The sequence below is a fragment of the Phyllopteryx taeniolatus genome, chromosome 9 (assembly GCF_024500385.1).
Source record: "Phyllopteryx taeniolatus isolate TA_2022b chromosome 9, UOR_Ptae_1.2, whole genome shotgun sequence".
Lineage (NCBI taxonomy): Eukaryota > Metazoa > Chordata > Actinopteri > Syngnathiformes > Syngnathidae > Phyllopteryx > Phyllopteryx taeniolatus.
The window spans coordinates 3755880-3778933 of NC_084510.1; the positions used below are offsets into that span (position 1 = coordinate 3755880).

Sequence of the window (23054 nt, forward strand, 5' to 3'; positions counted from 1 at the left end):
GCTAAAAACAATAAAGTTTATCAGTTTGAACATTAAATATCTTGTCTTTGTAATGTATTAAATTAAATATAGGTTGAACATGATTTGCAAATCATTGTATTGTGTTTTTATTTATGTTTAACACAACGTCCCAACTTCATTGGAATTGGAGTTGTATAAGGTTCTCAGCAGATGTTCTGTCTGCCTTATTTTCATTTGGGCTTTGAACACAAGAGTTAGAGTGTAAAATGAGGTTATTTATGGATTATGTCATCATTGGTTAAAAAAGGTACAATTCAAGGGCAAAAGTTGAAATATGGCAACTGACTCAGTAAAATAGAATCACATTTGACATTCATTAATTTTTCAATAAATATTATGAAAATGTTTCTGATTCTGTTTGAACAGTCTAAAGAGTAAAACAGCAATTTGTTTTTGATTATTTATTAACAAGTGATTACTGTTAACAGCTACAATTAACAGTTTTTGGAGTGTTACAATTAGCAATGAACACGAGATTTTTTTTTTTGTTTAATTCATTTTTACGTCTTTATAGATGACTTTAATGTTTTGCAGTTTCTATAATGTCTAGATGGTGGTTGCATCACTGGTTTCCCAAGTCGTCTAGGTAGGTGGTGCTGTTATGTGCAAGGTTTTGAACTAACATTCACATTGAACAGAGTGCAATAACAGAAAAGCAATGAACTAAATATGACCATTGAAAGGAGTTCATTACCACACTGGGACTAAATAATGGCAGTAGAACTGAAGGTGTTTGTAACAGCTGACAAAGTAATACATTCTAGATGAATGTACTGTATGTATGAATAAAATGACCTGCACACACAAATTTCATCCAGTTAAATATGTAATTTTTAAATGGTCAATAAATACAAAAGATAACAACAGTCTGGCACATTTTCCTTTTTTTTTCAGTCCGAGATAAAAAAGATCTTCCTTTGGATGCTGTTGATCACAAAGACCCAGATGGATCCTTTGATTACCAGTGAGTGTCACCAAACACAACCTGCCATTGTTTATCATCAGTTCAGATTCACTTAGAGAATCTCCACCATAAAGCAAGCCTCTCCGAAGCATCCAATTTGCTTTGCCACTTGTAATAGAAGTTTTGTTGACAACTATTGTTCATTTTGCCTCCATGCTATTACGTTCACTAAGATGTTTCAAACGTTGGGGAGTTCACCGCTTCCCCACGCAGCTGGGCAACTTACCTTGGCCAAAGATGGTTACGACAGGTGGAAAAAGCTCAACTCTAAAGTCGTGTTAAAGTTGAAAGTAATAGCAAAAACAGTATAAGCGTGCAAGAAACAAATGCAGGCAAACAGACAATGTTAGAAAGACACAAATTAAGTATGGTAATTTGTTGGAAAAAAAGTAAATGAAAAAAGAACCATAATGAATACAAAAACATTTAAAGGATACACAACCGATTCACTACTCTGTCCATCCATCCATTTTCTGAGCCGCTTCTCCTCACTAGGGTTGCGGGCGTGCTGGAGCCTATCCCAGCTATCATTGGGCAGGAGGCGGGGTACACCCGGAACTGGTTGCCAGCCAATCGCAGGGCACATACAAACAAACAACCATTTGCACTCACATTCCCACCTACGGGCAATTTAGAGTCTCCAATTAATGCATGTTTTTCGGTTTTCTCCCACATCCCCAATTTCTTTTTATTGAAGACTCTAAATTGCCCATAGGTGTAAAGGTGAGTGCGAATGGTTGTTTGTTTATACAGTGGGTACTGAAAGTATTCAGACCCCCTTAAATTTTTCACTCTTTTTTTTATATTGCAGCCATTTGCTAAAATCATGTAAGTTCATTTTTTTCCACATTAATGTACACACAGCACCCCATATTGACAGAAAAAAAACGGAATTGTTAAAATTTCTGCTGATTTATTAAAAAACAAAAACTGAAATATCACACAGCCATAAGTATTCAGACCCTTTGCTCAGTTTTTAGTTGAATCACCCTTTGGAGCTAATGCAGCCATGAGTCTTTTTGGGAATGATGCAACATGTTTTTCAGACCTGGATTTGGGGATCATCTGCCATTCCTCCTTGCAGATCCTCTCCAGTTCTGTCAGGTTGGATGGGGTACGTTGGTGGGCAGCCATTTTCAGGTCTTTCCAGGGATGCTCAATTGGGTTTAAGTCAGGGCTCTGTCTGGGCCATTCAAAAACAGTTACGGAGTTGTTCTGAAGCCACTCCTTCGGTATTTTAGCTGTGTGCTTAGGGTCATTGTCTTTTTTTAATGTGAACCTTCGACCAGTCTGAGGTTCTGAGCACTCTGGAGGTTTTCGTCCAGGATATCCCTGTACTTGGCCGCATTTTTCTTCGATTGCAAAAAGTCCCCCTGTCCCTGCAACTGAAAAACACCCCCGCAGCATGATGCTGCCACCACCATGCTTCACTGTTGGGACTGTATTGGACAGGTGATGAGCAGTCCCTGGTTTTTCCACAGATGCCACTTAGAATTAATGCCAACAATTTCTATCTTGGTCTCATCAGACCAGAGAATCTTATTTCTCACCATCTTGGAGTCCTTCAGGTGTTTTTTAGCAAACTCCATGCGGGCTTTCATGTCTCTTGCACTGAGGAGAGGCTTCCGTCAGGCCACTCTGCCATAAACCTCTGACTGATGGAGGCCTGCAGTGGTGGTTGACTTTCTAGAACTTTCTCCCATCTCCAGACTGCATCTCTGGAGCTCACCCACAGCGATCTTTGGGTTATTCTTTACCTCTCTCACCAAGACTCTTCTCCCCCAATTCCTCACTTTGGCCGGACGGCCAGCTCTAGGAAGGGTTCTGATCCTCCCAAATGTCTTCCATTTCAGGATTATGGAGGCCACTGTGTGTCATGAACGGAACAGAGGATAGGACCCAAAAATGCACGACTGCAAAACAAATGGACAGTTTCCAAAAAGAGAGGTTTAATAGACGGGCGTAGGTCGGTACACAGGCAGGCAATCCAAGAAAGGCAACAGTATCCAAAAACATGAGGCAAAAAGGCGAGGTCCATAATCGGAACAGGATCAAGTCTTACTGTGAGTCTGTGATGTGGAAACAAGGAATGCTGGAACGCGACGACAAGGTTATGGCCAGTTCGTTCTGTCATGAACGGAACAGAGGATAGGACCCAAAAATGCACGACTCCAAAACAAATGGACAGTTTCCAAAAAGAGAAGTTTAATAGACGGGCATAGGTCGGTACACAGGCAGGCAATCCAAGAAAGGCAACAGTATCCAAAAACATGAGGCAAAAAGGCGAGGTCGATAATCGGAACAGGGTCAAGTCTTACTGTGAGTCTGTGATGTGGAAACAAGGAATGCTGGAACGCGACGACAAGGGACAACGAACTGGCGACGAGAAAGAATGAGACACGAGGTTAAATGCACGGGGTAATTAGGGTGAACGAGGAACAGGTGGTGAAGATGCTCTCAGGAGCAGGTGTGTGTGAAACAGGGGGAAGACAAAAACCGGAACACACACCCATGACACTGTGCTCTTAGGAACCGTAAGTGCAGCAGAAATTTTTTTGTAACCTTGGCCAGATCTGTGCCTTGCCACAATTCTGTCTCTGAGCTCTTCAGGCAGTTCCTTGGACCTCATGATTCTCATTTGCTCTGACATGCACTGTGAGCTGTAAGGTCTTATATAGACAGGGGTGTGGATTTCCTAATCAAGTCCAATCAGTATAATCAAACACAGCTGGAATCCAATGAAGGTGTAAAACCATCTTAAGGCTGATCAGAAGAAATGGACAGCACCCGAGTTAAATATGAGTGTCATAGCAAAGGGTCTGAATACTTATAGCTGTGTGATATTTCAGTTTTTCTTTTTTAATAAATCAACAAAAATTTAAACAATACATTTTTTTTTCTTTGAATATGGGGTGCTGTGTGTACATTAATGTGGAAAAAAATGAATTTACATGATTATAGCAAATGGCTGCAATATAAAAAAAAGTGAAAAATTTAAGGGGGTCTGAATACTTTCCGTACCCACTGTATAAACAAACAACCATTCGCACTCACCTTCACACCTATGGGCAATTTAGAGTCTTCAATTAGAAAATAGATGAATAATTAACATCCTTATTATATATCCTCTGTTTCTGAATGCTGCGATTGGATGGCAACCAGTTCAGGGTGTACCCCGCCTCCTGCCCGTAGTTAGCTGGGATGGGCTCCAGCACATCCGCAACCCTAGTAAGGATAAGCGGTACAGAAAATGGATGGATGGATGTTTCTGAATGTTTAGCAAGCTTTCGGATAAATTTTCGGATAATTTTGAAAATAGGATAAAGATTAAGAAAATATTCAGTTTTGGGCGACATCTCTCACAACTTTAAACCTCCTCGCATTGGTTTAGATGTATCAAACAGATAGCCTTTTATAGGGAAATAGGGGTGTGGTTTAAACAAATTGCTCGCGGACATGTACTCCTCATTTTGAATGAATTCTGATTCACTAACATATGCTCGGGGGTGAGAAGAAAAGTGGCTCGTACACAGGTGTCATGAATCCGACGGTAATTTTGCGTATACGCTAAACTGTGCAGAGTAAGACCATCTCTATGCATTTATTAGTGAATGAGGCCCATTGAACTCATCCACTGTCAAAAGCAGGCTGTAAATCGCGGCCATGAATTCCTCGAACGTTTTGAGATTCAACCTGGACGTAGCAAAGAGTGGCATTAAACACGCATTTAATTGTACGAATGTGACTTTCCCAAACACCTCCTGTGTGACTTGCAGCGGGCATGGTTCAGTGGTTCTGAAAATGTATTCTGTCATCCTTAAACGAAGAAACTTTGTCTCCAAACAACAAGCAGTTGGACATATTTAAGTGTTTTACGTCAGACCAAAAGTGTTTACTGTGGTGTATTGTCTCTTTTGCTCCTTTCAGGTCCTACTGATTGCTGAGGCATCATTCTTGTTAAAGAACAATGACTAATGTCTTGTTTCCCTCCAATTAGACTAAAACGTGTTTTGTGTTGCATGCTAACAACACTTAACTTCCCTTACCTTTTTTTTACACTACTAGCTGAAATAATTCTGAATCAATGTAAACCTTACATAAAACTTTATTTTTAGTCACATTGTTTTGATACTTGCGGCACGGTGGCCGACTGGTTAGAGCGTCAGCCTCACAGTTCTGAGGACCCGGGTTCAATCCCCGGCCCCGCCTGTGTGGAGTTTGCATGTTCTCCCCGTGCCTGCGTGGGTTTTCTCTGGGTACTCCGGTTTCCTCCCACATCCCAAAAAAAACATGCATGAATTGGAGACTCTAAATTGCCCGTAGGCATGACTGTGAGTGCGAATGGTTGTTTGTTCCTATGTGCCTTGCGATTGGCTGGCAACCAGTTCAGGGTGTACCCCGCCTCCTGCCCGATGACAGCTGGGATAGGCTCCAGCACGCCCGCGACCCTAGTGAGGAGAAGCGGCTCAGAAAATGGATGGATGGATGGATGTTTTGATACTACATAATATAAAACTTATTTGAATTACTAATTTTACTGCATGCTTTTTAAAGTCTCACCTTTGCTGAAAAGCTAATGCTCGAAGTATGCAATTCTGTCTTGGAATGAATGATAGGGAGGTATCTTTGATGTCACAACATTTTGTTCCTATTCAGTTATGCGAGCAATGTACAGTATACAGTACATTGAGCATTTATTATCACCCGATGGGTGCTGGTGTTTGCTGGTTTAGTGCTGTGGGAAATCTTTATGTATGGTAATGACTAATCACTGTGACATTCAGACCCTGTGGTCAGATTCATGTACTCATTTCTGAAGCGTGTTGAACCCCGTGTTTTTGTGAAGCGCTCCGCTTTCCTCCAAGCTAACACTTCACTCCTTTCTTGCCCTTTCATCCCAACTTGTCTCTCTCTCATACGCCGAAATGACTCATCTATGCTATACAGGTACCAAAACAAGCGCAGGTACTTTGGTTTTGTCAAGGTATTTCTCCTGGCACTGTGCATGTCCAGGATTTGCAATGAGGATATCAGAATAGGTGTTGACAGCCTGTTTGACTAAAGCATAAAAAAGAATAAAACATCTGCTTTATGGTCGAGGTCAATCTCGAAAGAGTGCCATCCTTACTTGTTATGGATTTTCAATTTTGATCGCATAAAAATAAACCAATCAATAAAAGCCAAGATTTTGGGCTCTATTTTCATGGCTGGTGCAAATCCACGGTGATGCGTGACATAACTCTGCGTGGCAGTGGGTTACACTGTAATTTTGTGTACCAGCACACTCCAGTGCATCTAAAAGAAGGACATCTGCACTGCTGTGAGCGTGATCACAGTCGACATCAATCCTGTCCAATCAAAGCGGCTCCTCTCATTCCCTTTGAATGCAGCGCACTCACAGTCTTACATGGAGATTTCTCTGTGCGGAAGAGGACAATGCGTAATCGCTCTTGGCCGGTGTGGCAACAGACAATGTGAGCTGGCATCCTTATTCAATACAAAATGAGCTGGTGATAACCGCTGATGACATAAATATGTCCATGAGCTCATGCATTTATCCTAATCTCCAATCGTATGTGTGGCCCCGTAGCTGTACCGGCCAGTGAGATGATTTACAAAATATAATAATGATAATAATAATAAGTAGAGGAAGAAGAATAATGCCTTCAATGAATTGATTCTACAATTATTCAGAGGGTCTAATGCCCACTGTTCACATATTCATGAATGGAATACGTCTGACATCCACCACATGTCTGCAGACCTCAGAATCTGTCTGCCTTTGCCCTGATCAAATATATGAAAAACGCGTTCGACCAACTGTGCTGGCAGTTGGACAGGGTCTGAGCAGTAAATTTAGTTTAAACAGACTTTCTGCCACCAAATGTGTCCCAACTTCAAGGACACACCCTCATTGTGCCGAAACACTCAGCTTGGCGCTGATCAGTCTGCCAAATTGGCAAACACGCAAGCAAACCTTGCGCTTTCATGAAAATCAGGATACGGCAGTTTTTGCGCCCCGCTGCAGATGTACAGTCTACGAAAATAAAGCCCAAAGCCTTCATCTCCACTCTTTAAACACACACACATGCAGTTCAAGTTCAAACCTTAAACACATTATCGACTTTGGATAAGTCAATGGTAATTTATAGTTGAATCTAATTCAAGATATTTTTAATTCAAGAAAGTCACATTTGTCCCTTTAGTCACATCATGATATAGCCGACTGCTATTAGCTTTGCTTGTGAACCCAGTGGTCTGTATGAGATAATTAGCATAATTGTGTTACCTGTAAAGGATTTTTTTCCTTCCGTTTATAGATTAGTTACTATTTAAAAAGCATGCACACTGAGAAATACACAAAGTGATGCAGAAAAATCACTTTGGATCAGAGGGAGAGCCAGATATCTGACATCCTTGAAGGTCCCGTATTTTGGCTATTTAGACCTCCATAGAGTGACTCTCTAATATGGACTTAGTATAAAAGTGCCAGTTTCATTTCAAAGAACACCTTGGTTTTGTCATATGAGTCTCCAGAAAAGGCCCCTCTGACAGCTACTTTGGTTTGACACAGTTTTGTATCCACTTTGTCCATATTTCCTCAGATTGGTTGCCTCCATTTAGAAAGACACACTTGTGAGAGCGCACGTTTGTTATGTTGACAGCGCTGGCTCGGGAGCGGAAAGGGAAGGCGGAGATCTTCGGTAGTAATGTAGATAAGGTAGAGAAATTCCAATGACCTAATTTCAGGCCTCTTGGCAGAAAAACATCTGGAACACAGGAATGTGTGGAAGATTTTAATTAATATTTCACATGTTTACTGAGGCACCATTGAGACAATATTACATCCCAAATAGTAGAAAAAGTTGGTTTGGTAAAATATAGCATCTTTAATGATCACCCGGCCTCTAGCAGTTCCCACAAAGGGCAGCATAGTGGCGAATGAGGTTAGGACGTCTCCCTCACAGTCAAAGGTTCTGGGTTTGAATCTTGGCCCAGACTAGGGCTGGGCGTTTATATAATTGTAGCGATTAGGTATGAAATAAGAATTGTAATTAATTTAGGATAAAGTAATAAGCCGGGAGCGACGTTTGTGTCACTTCCGGTTTATCGTAAGTTTAATTTAATTGTTAAAAATCAAACTAATGTCTCGAAAAGGGCACCACGTCAAATTTTTCAAGTTTAACTTTAGCTGAAATGACGACAAACCTTTTTAAATCAGTCTCATGATATGTAGGTTGGTACACTCTACGACATTTTGAGTCTTAGGTTACAGAGGTTTACTTAAATTCAGAACACACACAAAATACGACCACGAGTGGAATATTACGGTATATTTAATGAAACACACAACTACAACTACAACAAGAAAATAACACTAAGGGTGAACGAAAGAACGAAAATAAGGCGTACGAAAATGGAAATTAGGACATCGTGTGTGGTCGCTGGGCTAAACTAAATGAGCATGTGAGTGTTTAATGCGTTGAGTCAGAGCAAGAGAGGGCAAAGTTGGGATTTCGTATGAAGCTAGTAATTTCCCCCCAATTATTACGCACTGATGTTATACATCATAGTAAGGATTGCAGTGTCGACTCACGAACGCTGATCAGCTGGTCTTTGGGGATGGTCTTCCTCCGGATCTCAGGTGGAAACGAAGGAGGTTTGGTTTAAGGAAACCCAGATGCACAAAAAGAAAAAAGAAATAGGAAAGGAAAGATGTGGACAAAAGGGGATGCGCTCATAACTTCCCTGCTGGTTGACCTGGTGGCGAGCCGAGCTCTGGCCCTCAGAGGCGTGCGGGATCCGTCAGGGATCCCAGCAGCTGCTCATTGAGGCCCCGCCGACCGATCGTGGCTAGGGAAAGCGATCGGAGCCGCATGGTCGACTTCTTCAATCGAAAACGCCACCAGCTTGGTTGCGGCGGGCGTTCGCGCACGTGGTGGCACCCGGCGGTGCCCGAGGACAAAAGGGGAACAAAAGAAGGGGGAGGGGTGGCCCGAGGCCACCCAGCTGGCGAGCTACCAGCACAGAAGGAAAAAGAAGCCTCAACTCAGCTCAATTCTACTCTACTCTGAGAAAGGTGTGAGTTTAGAGATAAATACCCCAGGGGTGGGGCGTAGGAAGAGAGAGTGCCGATTTGGAGAAGACCACGCCACCAGCCTGAATCTTGCCCACAAATTTGAGTAAATAGGTTTTAAAATAATAATCTCAAACACTCCCAACCTTGTACTCTCACGCATAGATTCATTGTTTAAGCTTTGGTCGTGGCAGATGGGTTCCTTATTATTCAATACAACATTTCGTACTGTTTGATTTCAAATCATGAACAGCTTTCGAAATCATGCAGAGGACCTGTCAAAGTGAAAATGGGGACACAGACACCAAGGCATACATTTGGAATATTTCTACAGTTTGCAAGGTATAAAAACGGACATTTTATTTTCTGTTAACAAACAAAGGTCCACAAGTTCTGTTTACAGTTCCTCTCAACGCCAGTGGGTGGCGCCTCACACGTATGGGTGAATATTAACCACATAGGCTGCTTGAAGGGAGTGTCCCTCCAATCTTTTGGTCAGGGAAGGAGTCTTTTGAAGACAGGAATCAAGATTTGACGGGAAGCTGCTAATTAGGTTAAGGTCCACTTGACGTACACCAGGCCCTGTCCTAGTCGCCATCTCACAGCAGGGCAGCGTGGAGGAGTGGGAGTTCTCAGGTGGTCGCGAGTCTCTGTGACGCCTCAAAGTTGCGCCGTGCATGTCCGCTACATATCCCCCCTTCGTCGGCAAAAGTTCGGCTCAATGGCGGGCTTTGGCGACATCTATGCGGTTCCCAGAGTACAACATTAGTGCATACTACCCCCTCCCCCCTTTTTAACAGGTGTCCATGACAGCTTCTTACTCAATGTGTGTGTCAATATGTGAATATAGATGTCAATGTTGTTTCTATGTGGTGAGGTCAAGAGGCTGTGCAGTTGCGAGAAACAGGGGAAAAGACTACCACAAACGTTGACGAAGAGTCTTTGTTGGCCTCTCCAAAAATAAGAGAAAGAGGAGACAAGAAGGGAAAGAAGAAAAAAAGTCATTCAGCCCCGCTCCCTCCAAGCAAACAGAGGGAGTCTCCAAAAACAAGAAAAAGGGAAAAATAAAACTCTACTGTAAGGGGTGAATCACTCAAATAGTAACCAAAAAGAAGAGGTGAAAGCCAGGTGTTCTAGTCTGTACAAAGGAAAGGAAACTTAGCCTAAGTCAGAGAGGAAGCAAGGAGATCCGGGAACGTTCGGTCAGAGGGGGAGGACCTCCTGCACGCTTTGAGCTGGGACATTTACGAGCTCGGCCATTCCTTTCTACCAGAAGACCTCAGGCAAGCATTGGAGTGCTGTTCTGAGCAGCGCCACTGCTCCTGGGTCTTTCGGTAGAGCAGGGAGGCTCGGCTGAAAATCATGTAGTGGTCGAGGATGGTTAGGGCCACAAAGTTAAGATCTGTAGCACAGCCGGAATGTGCAAACAGGGGTTTTGACACCTTAGTGTTGGTGATCTCAAACACCTGAGTTCCTTCAAATCTAATTTTTCATTTTTCAAATTTGCGCTGTTTGAGAAACTTAGAAATCACAATTGGGCTGTCATAACTGCTGGATGGTAGGTGGTACCAAGCAGCATCCTCACTATGCAGCGTGGCATCTTTGAGGGCATCTTTGGTTGCGCCAGCGACAAGAATGTTTTTTCTTTGGAACTCAGGATTGACATGCAGAGCCGTGGAGCTTGTAAGGAAAGACCTGAGATGGGCCGGATTGGTGGGGCCTGTCAGGGCCATAGACAGAGTGATTTTAAAAGAGCTGAGGGGTCCCAAATGTGGGAGAATTCTATCTTTTGCAAAGTTGTCTAGAAAGGGCGCAATTTCACATAGTCGTTTATCAACAGTGTGGTTATGGCCTGGCTATTTTGGTTTAAAATTACACAGCAAATGTTAAGAACTAAAATGGCTACTTGTAGCAGGTTGCTTATTGACCAGGAATTGACTACTTTGTCAGCCATGCGTTGTCGGGTGTTTGGGATTTTGGACTGCAATTCCCGAAGTTGTCTCTCGATAGTAGTAACGCTACAGACGTCCCCGGTGGGGGCACTGTGGATGCGTTTTATTTTGGTCCTTATGTTAGCGGTTTGCAGCGGAGAAGCAAGTTTGGTTTCACCTGTTTCTTGGTTGAGCATCTGTGTTGGCGGACTTGGCGTAGCAAGGATGCTGTCACGGAGGCTGGGCTTGCTTGCCCGGTCCAGTCTCACCGTGTTGACAATCCTTTGTTTCGTGTATGGTGCATCGTGGGTGGAGTCTTGTGTAGCACTGGGAGGATTCTCTTTTGTGTTCTGGCCGCTCCAGGGGCCGGCGCACCTGTGCATAAATCTCGCGCCTCGTTTAGTCAATTAATGGCATGAAACGACTTAGCAGATCTTGTCCAATGAGCAAAGGTACTGACTTGACAGATGACACGAACACAGGATGAATTATGGAATGTGGCCCTATTGTCCATTGCAACAACACTCGCGAGCTTAAGTGGGTGTTCACCAAAGCAAGGGGGCAAATTGTCATTTCAGTGTTGAAGGTTGAATGTACGGCTGTCTTCCTGTACTTTGTCACGCAGTAGGTCAAACACATCCTCGGACATGATAGTGAGGTCTGCTGCAGTATCCACGAGTCTGTCCTATTGGAACCTAAGTTCAAGTGTGGTTGTCAAGTAAAATTTCCTTGATGTTTCATTAACATTCCCTGTGAGTCATTCAGTGAGTCACAGGGCATGGTCGGAGACTATCGAGTTCGGATTGTCGAACTGGGTTTTGGTCCGCGAATTTTGATTTTAGTAACGGGTGTTAACTGGTCATCGCAGTGGTCGGTTATGTGCTTGCCCACGGTCTGTTGGACGGGACGCTTGTCATTGGTAATTAGCCGAATGCACAGAGACGTCAGAGCCAGAACAGACCATCACGGCGGGCTGGCCGAGCTCGGGGGCGTGGCCTCCAAGCAGGGGCTCACATTAGGACGCGACACGTTGAGCATGTTCCTCTTTCAGCATCTCAAGCTGCGTTTCGAAATCAACGAGGCGAGCTTGTGCAAGGTTTAAACGAGTGTTGGACTCTGCTAGTTGTGCCCTTAAATTGGTTTGTTGCTGCTGTTCAGCTTCTAATTTGAGTCTAATTCCGTTCTCTTCCCCATCGCACCATTTTAGCTGCGACACTAAGTTTACAACTTTGCATCTGAGCGTCCGCAAAAGATTTTTATCTGTTTAGGTTTTATGCTCAGTGTCAGTCATAATTTGTGCCATGTTGCTATTGAGGGCTTCAAGGCTAGCATCTTTGACAGATTCTGCATAGCCTGGAACGAGGTCTTTTGTAAGTTTACTTACAAGCTGTGTTAACAAGTTGAGACTGTCATAATGGCTGGGACTTTTTACAAGTTCTGCCATAATTGCATTGTGTGTGCAGTTGCTGTACACGGTGCGTCTAGTTTGGAAGAGATGCACAATGTAAGCAGTGTAATTAATTGTTAAACAATTAAATAGCGTTTGCAAACTATGGTGTCAATCTTCATCACGTAACTTTTAAAAGTATTTGAGAACATGCTTAGAAGCAGTAATCACATAGAACAAAATTGTCGTAAAATTTTGTATACAAATTAATTCGATCGAATTAAAATTGCTGCGCGAGGTTGAGCAATTTAATCTTTGATTCAAAACCCTTGCGAAGGCATCCAGGTGGAGTGAGAAGAATCAGCTTTTCAACTAAGTTTTAAACTAATTCAACTAATTAATTTATTTGGCTCAGGTAAATAAATTAAATCTAGTTATGATTTAGTTATGCAAATTGATTTGACGGTGTGTGACGGTGTCACTCCAAGTCAATTCAATTTGTGAACTCAAGTAGGACTTTAGCTAATTCACATAAGTTTTATTTAACTTTGGGTAGAAGTTAAATGTACTCATAATTAGGTTTGTGAATTAATTAATTGCTTGTATGGCTTCCAATAATATTGGCTCTAACAGAGGAGAGAGGCAAAGCAGAAAAAGTTCAAAAAGCAAAACTTTCCAGACAAATTAGTTTTGAAGCAAAAATAAAAATGTTGTTTTTGTAAATAAAACCCAAAGTGATAAAAAATAGACAAGCAATTAATTAATAAACCACTTTGTAAAAGAGTAAGTCACTGGTTACTGTAATGTGTAGTGCACGTATGCAGACGGAAGATGGAGTTTATCGCTTGGGTGATGCAGGGCCTTCGTTGTTAAAGCTTGTCATACTCTCATGATGTAAGTCTCAAAATTGGTTAAAAATTTAAAAAAGCACAAAGCTTCAATCGTAAAATTGTAGCGGTTGTGTTTAAGCAAACTAGCGACAACCGGAATGTTTAAATTAATCACAATCGCAATCGGATTGAATGGCTTTAGCCGTTTTACAAACGAGAGAAAAAGAAAAAAATCAACCTTTAAATTAATAAAAGAAATCGCGGCTCTCAGCGTTTTGAAAGCGGTCACAAACGGAAGCTTTTAAATTAATAAAAGCAATCGCGGCATTCGGCGTATGCGGTAGTTTAGCGGCTAGCGGTTGCTAGGTTACGCTAGGCTCCCGGACAGGGCGGTGGCTCGCGGCGCGCAGCGTGGTTAAAACTAGTCGAAAAGGCACAAGCCAAACAGCAGAAAATCATAACGTGGTGCGACAGACACATGCTAAGTTTATTGTTCCCAAAGTAACAATCATCGATTGGTCAGGCGATCGTCAGTAGCTTGCTAGCGGGTAGGTGGCTAATGGCTAACTTCGAATGGGGTGTGTGGGGGGTCAGAGGTTACATCATGACGCAAACGTCCATGAGATGGCAGTCGAGCGCACAGACCAACCGAAGAAGAGCCACATGATGTCACGTGGACGGCAAAGATGGCGGGCTACATAAGGCTCTAAGTGTTACGCGAACGACCACATGGCGAACCTCATGGTTGAAATACACAAAGCAGACAGACAAAATGGCGGCCGCCGCAGATGCCACGTTTTCCCCCAAAAACACTCTAGTTTTACTGAGAGGCTAATCTGAGTTTTCTCACGTTTGCAAGCACTGCAACGCTGCGTCTACGGTACGGAATGCAGCTCAACACAGATTACGTTTAGACATGCCACACACAAGATGGCGGGCGATGTGTCGATCTTACTGAAAATACGTTGTATTTTTGTGTGTTCTGAATTCAAAACTTGAAATCGCGTCACACAGGGCACCAATAATGTAGCGATTATGTATGAAATAAGAATTGTAATTAATTTAGGATAAAGTAATAAGCCGGGAGCGACGTTTGCGTTACTTCCGGTTTATCATGTTTAATTTAATTGTTAAAAATCAAACTAATGTCTCGAAAAGGGCTCCACATCAGTTTTTTCAAGTTTAACTTTAGGCGAAATGACGACAAACCTTTTTAAATCAGTCTCATGATCTGTAGGTTGCTATACTCTGACATTTTGAGTCCTAGGTTACAGAGGTTTACTTAAATTCAGAACACACACAAAATACGACCATGAGTGGAATTTTATGGTATAGTTAATGAAACACACAAATACAACTAGAAACTATCCATCCATCCATCCATTTTCTACCGCGTATCCGAGGTCGGGTCGCGGGGGCAGTAGCTTTAGCAGGGACGCCCAGACTTCCCTCTCCCCAGCCACTTCATCCAGCTCTTCCGGGGGATCCCAAGGCGTTCCCAGGCCAGCCGAACGACGTAGTCTCTCCAGCGTGTCCTGGGTCGTCCCGGGATCTCCTCCCGGTGGGACGTGCCCGGAACACCTCACCAGGGAGGCGTCCGGGAGGCATCCGAATCAGATGCCCCAGCCACCTCATCTGGCTCCTCTCGATGTGGAGGAGCAGCGACTCTACTCTGAGATGACCGGATGACCGAGCTTCTCACCCTATCTCTAAGGGAGAGCCCGGACACCCTGCGGAGGAAACTCATTTCCGCCACTTGTATCCTGGATCTTGTTCTTTCGGTCACGACCCACAGCTGGTGACCATAGGTGAAGGTAGGAACGTAGATCGACCGGTAAATCGAGAGCTTCGGCTTTCGGCTTAGCTCCTTCTTTACCACAACGGATCGATACAAAGTCCGCATCACTGCAGACGCTGCACCGATCTGCCTGTCAATCTCCCGTTCGATTCTTCCCTCACTCGTGAACAAGACCCCAAGGTACTTGAACTCCTCCACTTGGGGCAGGATCTCATCCCCAACCTGGAGAGGGCACGCCACCCTTTTCCGACTGAGGACCATGGTCTCAGATTTGGAGGTGCTGATTCTCATCCAAGCCGCTTCACACTCGGCTGCGAACTGCTCCATTGAGAGTTGGAGGTCACGGCTTAATGAAGCCAACAGAACCACATCATCAGCAAAAAGCAGAGATGCAATACTGAGGCCACCAAACCGGACCCCCTCTACGCCTCGGCTGCACCTAGAAATTCTGTCCATAAAAGTTATGAACAGAATCGGTGACAAAGGGCAGCCTTTGAGTCCAACCCTCACCGGAAACGAGTCCGACTTACTGCCGGATATGCGGACCAAACTCTGACTCCGGTCGTACAGGGACCGAACAGCCTGTATCAGGGGGTTCGGTACCCCATACTCCCGAAGCACCCCCCACAGGACCCCCCGAGGGACACGGTCGAACGCCTTCTCCAAGTCCACAAAACACATGTAGACTGGTTGGGCGAACTCCCATGCACCCTCAAGGAGCCTGCCAAGGGTGTCGAGCTGTTCCACGGCCAGGACGAAAACCACACTGCTCCTCCTGAATCTGAGATTCAACTTCCCGACGGACCCTCCTCTCCAGCACCCCTGAATAGACCTTACCAGGGAGGCTGAGGAGTGTGATCCCCCTGTAGTTGGAACACACACTCCGGTCCCGCTTCTTAAAAAGGGGGAACACCACCCCAGTCTGCCAATCCAGAGGCACTGTCCCCGATGTCCACGCGATGGTTCTGTCGGAGGTGGGAGTTGAAATTCCTTCTGACAAGGGATTCCGCCAGACGTTCCCAGCAGACCCTCACAATACGTTTGGGCCTGCCACGTCGGACTGGAATCTTCCCCCACCATTGGAGCCAACTCACCACCAGGTGGTGATCAGTTGACAGTTTACCCGAGTGTCCAAGACATGCGGCTGCAAGTCCAATGACACGACCACAAAGTCGATCATCGAACTGCGACCTAGGTTGTCCTGGTGCCAAGTGCACGTGTGGACACCCTTATGCTTGAACATGGTGTTCGTTATGGACAATCCGTGATGAGCACAGAAGTCCAATAACAGAACACCGCTCGAGTTCTGATCGGGGGGGGCAGTTCCTCCCAATCACGCCCTTCCAGGTCTCACTTTCATTGCCCACGTGAGCATTGAAGTCCCACAGCAGAACGATGGAGTCCCCAGCAGGAGCGCTCTCCAGCACCCCCTCCAGGGACTCCAAATAGGGTGGGTACTCTGAATTGCTATTTGGTGCATAGGCACAAACAACAGTCAGGACCCGTCCCCCCACCGGAAGGCAGAGGGAGGCTACCCTCTGGTCCACCGGGGTGAACCCCAACGTACAGGCGCCGAGCCGGGGAGCAATAAGTATACCCACACCTGCTCGGCGCCTCTCACCGTGGGCAATTCCAGAGTGGAAGAGAGTCCAACCCCTCTCGAGAGGACTGGTACCAGAGCCCAAGCTGTGCGTGGAAGTGAGTCCGACTATATCTAGTCGGAACTTCTCAACCTCACACACCAACTCGGGCTCCTTCCCTGCCAGAGAGGTGACATCCACGTCCCTAGAGCCAGCTTCTGTAGCCTTCGGCCACCGCCCAGCTCGCACTGCACCCGACCCCTATGGCCCCTCCCACAGGTGGTGAGCCCATGGGAAGGGGGACCCATGTTACCCTTTCGGGCTGTGCCCGGCCGGGCCCCATGGGGGCAGGCTCGCCTTCGAGCCCCACCTCCAGAGGGGGGCCCCGGTGACCCCCGTCCGGGCAAGGGAAACCTGAATCCATTTATTGTACTCGTCATAGGGGGTTTTGGAGCCGTGCTTTGTCTGGTCCCTCACCTAGGACCTGTTTGCCATGGGTGACCCTGCCAGGGGCATAAAGCCCCAGACAACTTAGCTCCTAGGATCATTGGGACACACAAACCCCTCCACCACGATAAGGTGACGGCTCAAGGAGGGGACTAGAAAGTACAACAAGAAAATAACACTAAGGGTAAACGAAAGAAAGAAAATAAGGCATACGAAAATGGAAATTAGGACATCGTGTGTGGTCGCTGTGCTAAACTAAATGAGTGTGTGAGCGGGTAATGCGTTGAGTCAGAGCGAGAGAAGGCAAAGTTGGCATTTCGTATGAAGCTAGTAATTTCCCCACAATTATTACGCACTCATGTTGTACATCATAGTAAGGATTGCAGTGTCGACTCACGAATGCTGATCAGCTGGTCTTTGGGGGTGGTCTTCCTCCAGATCTCATGCGGAAACGAAGGAGGTTTGGTTGAAGAAAACCCAGATGCGCAAAAAGGAAAAAGAAATAGGACAGGAAAGTTGTTGTCCCATTTGGGATGCGCTCATAACTTCCCTGCCGGTTGACCTGGTGGCGAGCCGAGCTCTGGCCCAAAGAGGCGTGTGGGATCCGTCAGGGATCCCAGCAGCTGCTCGTTGAGGCCACACACACACACACACTTTTTGTCCTGCGTGGAAGTATATCTATTTCTAATTTCTATTTTTAATGATCAAGTAATTTCTTTTAAGTTGTGGGTGTCACTAGTACAACAGACTTGGCGAAAGGCTTTGCCTGTGGCTCATATTTTGTGTTTCACTTTGCTGCTTCATTTTTCATATTTATGATTTACATGGCTTCAATATTGTTGTAATTAGGGGAAAAAGAAATATTGTAAGTCCCTCAAAAAAAACAAAAGGCTTATTTTTTTTCTCCCTGTATATAAGAGAGACATGTATTTTTTTATTACAGGAATAGAAAACGTAAAAATGGCACGAGCATGCATGTGAAAAAATTATTGAAAATTGACACAGTGACATTGGTATGCAAATGGTAGTGATGCCCCTTGCCAAAACAAAACCAAACAATTGTTAACCGGGGGTGTGAGGTGTGTGGCTGCTCATGAAAAATGTTCCCGATGAAAATACGGGTGAGACGGGTTTAATGCCCACCCAAACTCATTTGGATGCTCCCCCCCCTGATTTAGATGCCCAGCGCCTCCGTCCTCTCGGCACACTCTTTTGCACGCCACAGCTTAGTGATAGATCATATTAAAGAACTGGGTAATAGATTTCCATGGCTTGGCCCGAGTGCTCAGTTGATTCTTTGAGATACATGACCTTCCATACTCATTCTGACATCACAGAATAAGACCCTGCTTCGCTTTGACTTGCAGCAGCGATGAGGACAACAAGCCTCTTCAAGGTAGCCAAACATCACTGGAGGGCAATGTGAAGGAGAGCGACGACAGCCTGGTGGACTACGGTGAAGGCGGCGATGGCCAATTCAATGAGGATGGGTCTTTCATCGGTCAGTACACAGTGAAGAAGGACAAGGATGAGACAGAAGGCAATGAGAGCTCAGAGGCCACCTCACCGGTCAATGCCATCTACTCCCTGGCATAGTACTGCATTACACAACTTTTTACACTCATTTACATGGCCTGCTTTGGAGTGTTGTTGATGCGCACACAGATGAAGACTGTCTATGAAAATAGGAAAAGAACTGGTCCTCTTCAGTGACTTTGTAGGCCCTCCTCTGCAGGTAAAGTGAGATAATACTGGAGAGAAATTATAATTCATGCCTTTATTTTACATTTCCAGAACTTGGAAAATCGTCCCATGGAGAAGAAATTTGGTCAAAGTGCTCATTTCGCTTTGTGCTCAGCCTACCTTTTATCCACACAGACTTCAGTGTGCCTTCGGGGTAGCTTTCAGCGGTTTAAGCCATCGAAAAGCACTCTGCATATTTTTTTCCATTATTTCATCAAAATTTTCAGTCACTCTTTTGGTTTTAGACAGTGATGTTCAGCCTATAACCAACAAACTCACCAGGATGCTAGCAGATATGTTTATCATATTGAGATATACGCAAAGAAAGAGTTTGCTGGTAGATGACTCATTAAATATTAATGAATACTGTACGCAGTCCTGGCACACAATTAAGTGCCCCTTACATCTATGCACTACCACCACCACCATGCCATTCCACATTCCTTAATACACAGCTTCTTTTGTGTACCCCTTGCTGGCTATATCACACTATTACAATCACTTTGCCTTTTAAACTGTGGTAAACATGCTTTTCTAACATTGAATCCAATGTTGTAGTGCAGATGTCCTATATGGTAAACACAAAAAAAGCCATATCTGCTAATAGCAGCTCTGACAGAGTATGTTGGTAATGTATCCCATTTGTACAAAAACTACTTATTTTTGAGCATGGTAGTAGTTTAATTAAAGAAAAATTGGAAGGCAACAAAGAGTTACTTTTGCTTGAGGAACACCACTAGAAAAAAAAATATTCTCTTGTAAGTATGCTGACTGATTCTGTCACATTTGTTTACTGATCTATTCTAAAGTGTACATGATGATTATCTTTTCCCACTGTTTACTCACACTTTATTTAATTCATTTCATACCAAAACTGCAGCATCTATTTAACATAATAATCTCATAATCACACATGATAATGGCATAAATAGCTATTATATATTATTATAGCCTACTACTTTCTTAAAAGTATTTTCTTATTGGTGACAGCAGCAAAAGTTCCCCATTTGTTTTTAGCTGAGATCAATACCGATTAGAACATATACAGGTATGCATGCAGTCTCATTGTAGGGCATGAATGGAGTGTCAGAATCTGAGATCCTGAAGGTGTGTTTATATTTTTTTTTTTTCTTTGTTTCATTTCAAGCAAAATATTTCACATTGGTTCTTTAGTTTGGTACCACCTCTTTCCATCTAATAAGAAAACAGTTTGCATCTATAGATTTGGCATCAATCAAGATTCACGGTACTGTATACTGCAATATGTAGGTAGTTGTATCCTCGCCCAACCTGAATAAGGTTGTTAATATCTGACCTGGGCCAGCTGAATAGATGAAGTGCTGAGTTTGGGAAGACAGCCCACTGAAGTAGTAACGATATCATACACATATCAAGGCAAATAGGAATGTTTGATTATTATTATTATTATTTGCAAGTAATTGCAAAACACACCACAGTATGCGTAGCATTGTGAGTATACAATAATGGTCTTGTTCATCACAATAGCAGGACCTGATGGCAAAGTAATGGCACAAATCTCTTTTCTCTATTCTGGAGGACAGAAATGTGTCAGTCTGTCCAAATAGGCTTTTTAAACAATCCTTTGGCAACTTTGCATCAAATTTTAATCCATAAAATCATCTTCAAGTTTAATATGAACCTATCTTTTACAGTAGTTTAAACATCCTTGTTTGTTTTTTTAAATGCAATCCATTCCTTAAACAGTTGAACAAAGCTTCAGATATGCATATAAATTGAAGAAACGTAGCATGACAAAAATACATTCATTTGACACAAAACAGGGAAATGAGAAACATCAAGGCCCTCTTTTTAGAAGAAAAACAAGTCAGTAACAGGTGTACACAATGTACGTCGCTTGTTATTCCCACAGCTGCTTACTGATTTGTCATGTCTGTATTCTAACGAGAATGGCTGACTATCTACATTTATTCAGCACAATTAAATTTAGCACTAGAAAGTAGTGCTAAATCCAAAAGATTTAAAATTTTCTTCAGTAAGCAACTGAAGTTAACATTTTATATTAGACTTTTATTTTGTACTTATATTTATTGCTTTATGTGGCGACTATTAATTAATTAATACTAATAATAAAGTAAGCATTTATTTAATAATTATTAGATAAACATTTTAGACCAATTTGTTTGATGTGAGAAATAGCCAAAATGTTTCCAGAATCAGTTATTTTTCATTATGACACCTTAAACTCAGTATGGAAGTGTTACATGTTCAATATATTTTTGTAGAAACTGGCTTTTCTGAAATAACAAATTAATTTTGTTGTCATACATCAGAAAATGGTCATGTTCATTGAGACATTGTGCTGCTCTTCTTGTACCCATGTTCTATTACTGTCGCTCTTGTTATTCAGAATTATGTCCGTCCACACAGAAAAGAAATGTTGGTGTTTAATATTTATTTGGCATACATTATGTACATCTGCATCCACACAAACAAATAACCACTCTTGTAAATATTGAAATGTTTTTTCCCAAATGCTTTATCCAACAACAAAAAATAACAGTCACTAATTTGTACCTACAAAGAAAATGCAACAGGCATTTAATATGTCAGGCACCCTTGCTATGTAGCTTTGACTAACATTTGCACAATGGAAGAAAAAAAAAAATCACACTCCACTTAATGTTACCCGTTGCTTTGACATTGTAAGACACTGTCCCAAATACATCAGTTTATTTTTTATTGATGGTTTTAAGTAAATATTCAAAAATGACTACTGTAGAAACCGAACGGAAAAGAAGTTCTCTGTTATGAAAATATGACAGTACAGAAGTTTAACTGACGTTTTGCATTTGTAGCACACATTGGGTTTATAGGCCTGGAAAAATATACATTTGGTAAACCTAACTTTCGTTTTGGTGTTATTCTTATTTCTCATACAATATGAATAATCTCATATAAAATCTGAACCTTTAAGAATCTTGTGAGGTGCAAGAAAATACTTATGGCAAATTCCACACTATAAACTGTAGTGTCTGAAAAGGTCTTCCAACATTTTCAAGATGAGTGTGAAATGAGTCCTATACATCCAATACATGGAACAAAAACACTGATTCAAGCAACAGCCATAGTTCTGGCCATGTTTTTAAACCCCAGGGATACCTCTTTCCCTGTAATCATGGTCCACTCCAAAGTGTACTTGACTGTACTTCAGCAGCTTACTCAAAATAATGCCCACAGCCAGGAGCTCATAGAAAGCAGATGTTGTAAACTGGTCACATGACAAACAAGAGAAAATATGCATATTTACCCTCCTTGTCCTTTTGTTGTGCACATTTTTTTCATTGGAAACGAGTCCAGTGTATCTTCTCACTGTCTACCCCTGACCTTTCATGAAAGGAAAAAATGTCAATGTGCCGTTGTACACTGTGTTTTACTTATACAATAGAACATTTGCAACTTAATGATTTATTATGCTCTTTGGCTTTTATACAATTATCACATGGACATCTTTTTTATTATGTTTATCAAAGCAGTGTGTCTTGTTTTGACATGTAATTAACAGCTTTTGTAAGAAACATCTACCCAATAATAAAATAAAAGTCAAACGTATTCACCATGTACGCGTGTATGATGCGATGTTGCAACTTCTGCTAGCGAAGCCCTCTTTATAGTAAAGCTATTTTCTTTTCTCTACTTTCTGACTGCTGGTCTTTTTGTCTAACCAGATTTGGATGCTGTTGTACAGTAAACAATTTCCAAGACTTTGTAAGGAAAGAACAGTTCCAACTTCTTTCCAAAAGCACACACAACAGTGCCAATGTTGGCGAGATTTTATGACGCCCCCTCCATCAGCAATTGACTTACTTTATGCTACACCAGCAATTGACTTACTTTATGCTACAAAAAAAAAATCAAATAATTTTTACCAATGTCTTTCATTTACAGGATAACATATCACACAATTTACATATTATTGTATGTCACAAATTGCAATATAAAATAAATCTGAAATACAATATGAATACCCTTACCACAAAATAAAAATCCTGCACATAAGTGAATAAACAATAATAGTTATAAATTATAGCTACAGCAATAAACATCCAATTTAAATACCCATACAGTTTGCACGAAATAACTACATGAGCTACATTAATGCCATGCAATAACCACATGCAAAAAGTAAAATAACTACCATAATTTCTCGTGTATAATGCGCACCCATGTATAATATGCACCCCCAAAGTTGACCTCAAAATTCTGGAAAACCATTCTACCTATGTATAATGTATTT

At 42.7% G+C, this 23054-nt stretch overlaps 1 protein-coding gene across 24 annotated transcripts in view; it reads left to right on the forward strand.

Annotated features, from left to right (window-relative positions):
* The window catches only part of nfasca (neurofascin homolog (chicken) a), a 208048-nt gene extending 185595 nt beyond the window's left edge, over nt 1-22453 (forward strand). For 17 of the 24 annotated variants that reach the window (XM_061783730.1, XM_061783728.1, XM_061783739.1 and 14 more), the window contains 2 exons: nt 916-985; nt 18403-22453. In XM_061783730.1, the coding sequence (XP_061639714.1) occupies nt 916-985; nt 18403-18631 (299 nt within the window). In that variant the 3' untranslated portion in view covers nt 18632-22453. Of the gene's footprint in view, nt 1-555; nt 608-915; nt 986-4912; nt 5933-18402 lie in introns of all 24 variants that reach the window. The other 7 variants (XM_061783731.1, XM_061783748.1, XM_061783751.1 and 4 more) reach the window with 5 other exon arrangements.
* The last annotated feature ends 601 nt before the right edge of the window (nt 22454-23054 follow it).